Source organism: Pundamilia nyererei, unplaced genomic scaffold, assembly GCF_000239375.1.
Source record: "Pundamilia nyererei isolate P.nyererei 1_Seehausen unplaced genomic scaffold, PunNye1.0 scaffold00010, whole genome shotgun sequence".
Classification (NCBI taxonomy): Eukaryota; Metazoa; Chordata; class Actinopteri; order Cichliformes; family Cichlidae; genus Pundamilia; species Pundamilia nyererei.
The window spans coordinates 3,083,116-3,091,622 of NW_005187411.1; the positions used below are offsets into that span (position 1 = coordinate 3,083,116).

Here is an 8,507-nt window from a genome sequence, read left to right on the forward strand (position 1 = left end):
CCAATAGTGAACACTGTCATAATCATCTCTCCAAATGACAAAGAAAAATAGAAATCCTGTCATGACTGACCTTTGACATGTGCCCAGTCAGTCATCTTTATTCTCTTGGAAACATAAAATCTGTCCTCACAGTGGACTGATTTACTTATTAAGCTACACACTAGAAACACAGTGAAACACACAAAAGTAAATGTTTACATCTCAGTCTGAAATATTTCATTTCTTTACATGTATTTGTAGTCATTAAAAGGTTATTCCATAAAACACCAGAAGAAAGTATATTTCCATACACAACTTTTTTTTCTTTTTAGACATACAATTATACATTTTGACCACATTGAGGAAAATCCTAGACTAACACTAACCTGGATTGAATAAATCTTAAATGTTCACATATATTTAGATTCATCTTAAATGTTTAAGTAAACAGATGTTTAAAATTAACATGAGTACATTTTGTTCAAATGGAATAACAATTGTAGGTGAGTTTGTTTCCACTACTTCAGACCAGAGGGTAGAGTGCTACACTAGCAATCCCACACTGGTTGAGTTTGTTCCTGCTCATCTTAATGTATCCCATCTGTCCCCATCCACGACCCCAGCTACAGAAAGACAGAAAATAACAACATTTAGCAGGTAAAACTCAGTTATGTTCACACTAATAGTTGAACAGCATGCAGCGACATAATGATCTGTATTAAGCTGTGAAACCACAAATAAGATGCCTTTATATGCAGCTGTGCATCAGCACTCAGTGAATGTTAGCAGGAATGAAGTGCATGAATTCAAATATGACCGTCACCTGTGGGTATTTACCTGTTCTTGACCAGCCAGTAATCATGTCCATTCTCAGTACCATAACCCACAACCAGCACAGCATGGTCCAATTCTAGGCTGCTGCACCCAGGTTCATCATACACTCCTTTAAAGAACATACACAGACTCTCACAGGAGACACAAAAGGAACCTGACACAAGAATGCGTAACCTAGACCAGTGGTGTCCAACTCCAGGCCTCGAGGGCCGGTGTCCTGCAGATTTAGATGTGTCCTTGATCCATCACAGCTGATTTAAATGGCTAAATTACCTCCTCAACATGTCTTGAAGTTCTCCAGAGGCCTGGTAATGAACTAATCATTTGATTCAGGTGTGTATACCCAAGGTGAGATCTAAAACCTGCAGGACACCGGCCCTCGAGGCCTGGAGTTTGCCAAACCTGACTAAGGCGAACAAGAAAACCTTCAGAATCATATGACTAACAAAACTCGAGGCTGACTGAGACACTGAAACTTAACACATCTTAAAAATACAAAAGTCCCAAATCCCCAATAACCTCAAAACTAAAGAATAGAAAACTAAAACATGACAACACAAAGAAATCACACCATAAACTCAAAATGCTGAGACAACTGACCCAGAACCATGACAGACATAAACATATGTAGCATAAACATATGTAGTGCATAACTGGAAACCGTATAGTCTTTATATAGGCCTCTAACACGTTAAGTAACCAGACCTAACTGTATATGAGTTAGTTAGTTAGTAAGGGTGTGAGGACATAATTGGAGGAATGTCAAGCAGCTTTCAATAAATGTAATTACATATTGCTTAATAATCAACTCTGGGGTCTAGAGAGGCAAAACAGTGTCTTCTCAAACAAACTGTGCAAGCTACATTAGGAAAGGTTGTTTGTTAATAAGTGCCATTAAACAGCTGAGATCAACAAAGACACTATTCATAATATACATTTATTTTCAAATTAATACAACACTTTTAATTACAAATGATGCCATGTTCTATACATATGGACTAGGGCTGGGTATCGTCACTGATTTCTAGAATCGATTTGATTCCGATTCACAAGGTCCTGAATCGATTCGATCCACAATTCAATTCAGTTCGATTCGATTTGATTCAATTCGATTTGATTCAATTCGATTTGATTCAATTCGATTTGAATCTGGGAAATTTTGCCTCAGACAGTCAGAAATATTATAATTCAGATCAGTACATTTACATATTTTTGTATCTATAAAAAGGAAGCTGACACTCGCAAGACTTTATCAAAGGTGTGAGCATCACAGCAGATGCCTTTGTGTCAAAGTAGCAGAGGATGAAACACAGAAAAACATGAAGATGATTTTCCTGGCCTGGGATTTTATAAAAATATTCTGCAGTACATCAAAAATGAAAGAAAACCATTAATTAACATATGAACATTACCTCTGAAGTTACAGCGGTTTTATTAGAGACACGGCTAAGCGTTTTGCATTTGTAACTGAAGGGTAAAAGCACAAAACGCTAAATTCAGACAGGAGAATCCAGAGAGGAGACATTCATCTACAAAAGTTTTCAGTTTATATCTTTCATCTGATGTTTGCAAACCAAAGGCCATAGAAGCAGGAAGTATTTGAGACTGCTTCTGAAACATCAGACTTTTGGACAACATAAATGGTTTATTTAGAATTATTTATGTTGACTGAAACTAGCTTATGAACCCAACCCAAAATAATGTCACGATGTTTGCTTTGCGCATGACTTGTACTCCGCATTTCTACTTTAACCACAGATTGGAGTGTTTGTTATTATTAACAGCTTTTACAGCTTTTTTTTAACAGGCATGCTTTTGCATCTTTAGTCATTTAAAAAAAATAGAGAGTGATAGACACAGAGTCCACCAAATTTGCTCTTCAATGAAACTAAAATGTAATCCATGCAGACTCTACACTACGCTTGGGGCTAATCAGCTAATCTGATTTGTAAAAATCTTTGGATTGACCAACAGACAACAGATTCTAAATCTAAATTCCACTGCATGGTTATTAAGCCACGCACCACCAACAAAGTAAAACACACAAAAGTCAATGTTTACATCTTAGTGTCAAACATTTATTTATTTACATGTGTTTGCAGTCATTATAAGGTTAGTCCATTAAACACAAACAACACACCAGAAACCGAACCAGAAATAAAACTTTAAAAAGATCATTTGATTTTTAAGTAAATTATATGCCCCCTGCCCCTTATTTCCATCTGTTCAGATCAAAGGGTAACTTGCAAAAATAGCAATTGAAATTGTTCCTGCTCATCCTAATGTAGCCCATCTCTCCCCATTCAAGACCCCACTGCCCCAGAAAGAAACAAATGAACAGCATTCAGCAGCTAAAACTCAGACAATGACAATGTTCACATTAATAGTTTAACCTCATGTGAAGACATAGCAGTCTGATTAACAAAAGATGCATTTTGTAGCTGTGTATCAGCACTTGGCAAATGTTAGCAGGAATGAAGTGCATGAATTAAAACATGTCGGTATTTACCTGTTCTTGATCAGCCAGGAGTCAAGTCCCTTTGTAAGAACCGTAACCCACAGCGAGCACACCACGGTCCAAATCGGTGCTGCTGCACACAGGTTCATCGTACATGCCTTAAAATACATGTTAGTTAGGGGTGAGTGATGGTGACTGATGGGTTTAAAATAACAAGAAAAAAAAGTTCTTGTTGTATTTGAAGATACTTTCAAAAGTGTTTTAATGATTGTACCTGATTGGTAGAATTGGAAGGACTCATGAGAAGCACCAATGGCCACAGAAACCGGTCTAATGATGACCACAGCCTCCTTCAGGGCTTCTTCATGTTACCTACCTGACTACCTGTTATGATTGCTTCATACAAGTCAGTCAGCAGAGGTGGGGGGGGCAGGTCTTGAAGGAAGATAAGGAATGCCAGGCACTGAAATAGAAAAAGGTGGAGCTATACATCAAGAGGATGATCGCACGACGCCGCTTATTTAAGGAAGTGTTTTATGCAGCCTCAGCAAGAATGAGGAACTTAAGTGTCATGAATCATCACGAGGGCATGATCAGCTTCTCAGCAGTTTGTTGCAGGATTTGAAAATGTTAAGATTTCACAGAACGTCTGGCTTTTTACACCTCTCACAGTTGTTCACTGAAGTGATTAGGTGGAGGAACCTTCATGACAGTCAGCATTCCTTGGTCTTCTTTGGTCCGAAGTAGTTTTTGCAGGTGTTTCTGGGCTAAGTGACAAAACAGTCCTAGACTTAAATATATTGTGACCAACATCTTGAAAGGCAGTGGTATATTTCTCCTGTTGGTCTGCTTACAAACACTCTCTTAATATCACTACTCTAAAATTAGAATTTTACAGTGAAAATGTCTTTTCCTCATCTTTATAAGAAGATGAGTAACCCGTCACCATTTTGAGATTTGCTGTGACCCTCTGCATGCATGTCTCCCCATCCGGATGGTTTATGCTCATTGTATGGAAATAAATGATTGTTGATTGAGCATTTATACACCGAGTATTGTCCTTCCTTCAGCCCAAAGATTAAAAGAATTGGGAGATTTTAACACCCCCCACAACTCCTGACAACAAGTCTAAGTGTCTTCCCAGAAGCAAACTCTGCCACACACTAAAGACCTTTCTCATACAAATACACAAACACCAGGGACTCACTATGTGCAGTAACCTCGAATGTCTACATCTACATATATCTGTCCCATGGGCTCTTATCTTATTCATATCACTGGTAGCTTTTTGTTCATTATTTCTAAATTTTGAATTCCATTATACACATTTTTTTTGTGATTTAGTTGTCAGTTGTTTAGGTTGTTGTAGTGCTGTGTCACTGTGGACTTATTTAATTTTTCCTTCTCATGTTACATCATGGGGCAGCACGGCGGCACGGTAGTTAGCACTGCTGCTGCACAGCAGGAAGGTCCTGAGTTCAATTCCACCATCAGGCAGGGGTCTTTCTGTGTGGAGTTTCCATGTTCTCCGTGTTTGCGTGGGTTCCCTCCGGGTACTCCGGCTTCCTCTCACATGCAGTTTGTGGGGATAGGTTAATTGATTAATCCAAATTGCCCATAGGTGTGAATGTGAGTGCGACTGGTTGTCTGTGTCTCTATGTGTTAGCCCTGCGACAGACTGGTGACCTGTCCAGGGTGTACCCCACCTCTCGCCCTATGACAGCTGGGATAGGCTCCAGCGCCCCCCGCGACCCTGAAAAGGATAAGCGGAAGCGAATGGATGGATGGATGTTACATCATGTCTTAGAAAAAAATTTAACCTCTCGAATCTTGATTAATTGATCACCAGTCACACAATGCGTCTAATATCAGTTATATTGAACTAGTGCATACGGAGAAAACATATAATTTCCAGTTTATCAAGCAAGCCGTACCACAATCTCTCCTCTCCTCTCTTTCATACACTTCTCTTGATCTCTTGAGTGTCACACATTCACATTTTTTTCACTCCTCCAAAAATACTGAATACTGGTTATGTCTGTTGAGCCACCTCTGGCGCCCTCTTGTGATGTCCCCTTGTATTGCTTGTCAGATTGTTTCTACAGACTGTGATCATTTCTGACAAGAGCAACACCAGCATCACTCATGCCAGTGGATTGAAAAGTGACCAAGTGATCATGGGCCACTGCAATTAACTGCCTGGGATTTTCATGTAAACTTTGAACAACACAAAATCATTTTACTTTAAATTCTAAGGTTTTAAAAAGGGCTTAAAATTAGGTAAATTAAACCTTTGCATAAACTACAAAGCGTGACATATTACACCAAGTCATTATTTAATTCTCAAAAATTCAGCCACAATGCAGAATCAGGGTTTTGAAACAGCTAATGCTTCCTTCCATAAGAAGTCTTTAGGGTGTATTTCTCTGCAAGGTGCTGAGAATTAAATGTACTTGAACCCACTGCTGTACATTCTGTTAAGCTATGACTGCTCAGTCACAGTCTAATTTGGATCAGAGTTTACATTTTTTTAGTTGGACAGAATACTACTCTTCCAACATTTTATTTGATTTAAAATCCATAAAACATTACAGACTATAGATTCTGATGAAGCAAATGAAGTTAATATTTCATGGAAAATTTTTTAGTAATAATGGATTGCATTTATATAGCGCTTTTTGGGACACCGAAAAGCGCTTTACAATTCCACTATTCATTCACTCTCACATTCATACACTGGTGAAGGCAAGCTGCAGTTGTAGCCACAGCTGCCCTGGGGCAGGCTGACAGAGGCGAGGCTGCCATATTGCGCCATCGGCCCCTCTGGCCAACACCAGTAGGCGGTAGGTGAAGTGTCTTTCCCAAGGACACAACGACCGAGACTGTCCGAGCCGGGGCTCGAACCGGCAACCTTCCAATTGCAAGACGAACACCCAACTCTTGAGCCACGATCGCCCCAGGCAGTAATCACATATTTTTGAATCCACAGGTCCTGTTTGTAATTTAAACTAACTTGTCACCTTAGCTTGGAAAATCTCATTAAGAATGTGTGACAAAGGTTAAAGAGAAGAAGTTTTTGTCTTAATTTCTATTCTTCATCTATTAAAAAAAAAAAAGAATACAAAAGACAACAAACTATATCACTTTATTTTATGTGTACCTGTAGTGATGACGAGCAAATGTCAGATTGATTTTTAAAGATAATCAAATTAAAGGTTTTAGACACTAAAGAAAACATTAGCAGCTGAGAACGATATGCAAACCAATATAAAAAAGGCTGAACCTTGATCACTTTGATTACTCATATCATTTATTATGCCTGTATAACTGAGTGATGAGCAGAGGAAGAAAAGAAGCGGCTGAACTATGCAAAGTTCGTAAACTGAACTTTAACTTCTGAATAAACCAGTGCAACCTGTCAAACATGTTTCAGTGTAAAGACTATTATTGCCGTTACTGTCATCCACACATTTTTGTCCTCAATTTCCAGAATTACATGTTCAGTGAACTTCAGGTTGAAACCAACCTGTCCTGCCCTATTCTGTCTGTTCGGTTTTTGAAAATAAATGATAATAAAAACACTATGGCATGTAGACATGGTCATATGTAGCGAATAACTGGAAACTGCACAGTGTTTAAGTTGGACTCTAACACATTAACTGACCAGACGAACTGTATATGAGTTATTAAGGGATTGAGGACATAATAAACATGCACAGTCAAACCCATTTTCCCACCAAAGAAGGTGAACTTCTTAAGTTGCTGAGCTTCATGAACAAGGTTTGGGGAATGTAACAAAGCCTTTCAACTAGGTTTCAATAAATGCAATCACATACTGATTGTTTTGTTTAAACAAACATTTAACAATCTAACAAACATTTATTTTCAAATTAGTACATAATGGTTTAATACAAATGATGCCATGTTCTGAACAAGTGGACTGCATCTCTAGAAAAGTGGAGGTCAGGTGGAAGGTCTTCTTTGGTATTAAGTCATTTATGCAGAACTCTGAGGTGCATTTAGAGTTAATGTTGAATGAGGCTAACAGTTGAGGTAAGAATATTACAACCAGAAGAAGCCAAGCACAATAGTTTGCAAAATGAAAGTTTTATTCAGCAGGTCTCAACTGAAATAAGTGGTTACACCATTAAGACCCAGATTTACTAAATCAAGAAAAATCGCGTGTGTACATGTGTCTGTCTGTAATCTTTATCTCATGCAGTGTGAAAGTGCATGCAGTTGAATTTGTGTCCACCACTAAAAACAGTCTTGCATTAGAGCACAGTAAATACAGTGAAATTTATGTGCACTCTCCATGGTGCTAAAATTATAACCGTTTAATTTTGTGTAATAAAACTTTATAAAGGAGAAACATTTCTTGCGCCTGACTGAGGTCTGAATATTTCTAGGCCACTCTTCTGTGGAACGAGCTTCCAGTTTGGACTCGGGACACAGACACTGTCTCTACTTTAAAGATTGGGCTTAAAACTTTCCTTTTTGCTAAATCATAAAGCTAGGGATGGATCAGGTGACCCTGAATCCTTCCTTAGTAATGCTGCAATAGGGGCAGGCTGCTGGGGGACTCCCATGATGCATTGCTTTTCAGTCACCTTTTTCACTCACTATGTGTTAATAGACCTCTCTGCATTGAATCATACTTGTTATAGTGACTTTTCCAAGAAGTCACTTGAATGAGTGACGAAATGTTTCTCCCTCCGAAAACAGACAGGATCAGCTATTGCATCAGCGCTTGAGGATATTCTGAGGGAGGGACAGGTGAAGGTAAGGAGTTTTTTAATAAACATTTTCAATGGTTAATGGCATGATATATCACACATTTCTCAACATCAAGCAAGATTAAATCAAGCATTGCTGAACATTTTAACAGAAGCTTTAACCTTCCTGTCGTGTTTGGGTCAAATCTGACTGATTTACAACTTAAAACAACTTAAAATCATGGTGTTAGGGTCCCTGGGTCGTTGACCCAGTGTTTTGTGTTTTTGGTTCTTTGATTTTGTTATTGTTATAACCTCAGGATAAAAATGCTCGGAAACTCAAGTGCCAGTTTCAGGACGTTTACTAACCACTTTTAGAAACAACCACAGCTAGTCGCACACATACAGGAAAACGGTCCCACACATAACATTCCGGCAGGGAGAACCCTGAAAAACCTCTGAAGGTTCCGGGGTTCAACGCCCCCAAACATACATTAACAACAACACTGTCTATAACACTT

At 38.6% G+C, this 8,507-nt stretch overlaps 1 protein-coding gene across 1 annotated transcript in view; it reads right to left on the bottom strand.

Moving 5' to 3' along the window:
• Positions 1–8,507, bottom strand: part of LOC102193519 (uncharacterized) — a 45,212-nt gene that overhangs the window by 3,629 nt on the left and 33,076 nt on the right. The window contains exons 16-17 of the mRNA XM_005724076.2: positions 817–944; positions 529–602 (exon numbers count right to left, since the gene is read on the bottom strand). Coding sequence (XP_005724133.2) covers positions 529–602; positions 817–944 — 202 coding nt within the window. The remainder of the gene's footprint in view (positions 1–528; positions 603–816; positions 945–8,507) is intronic.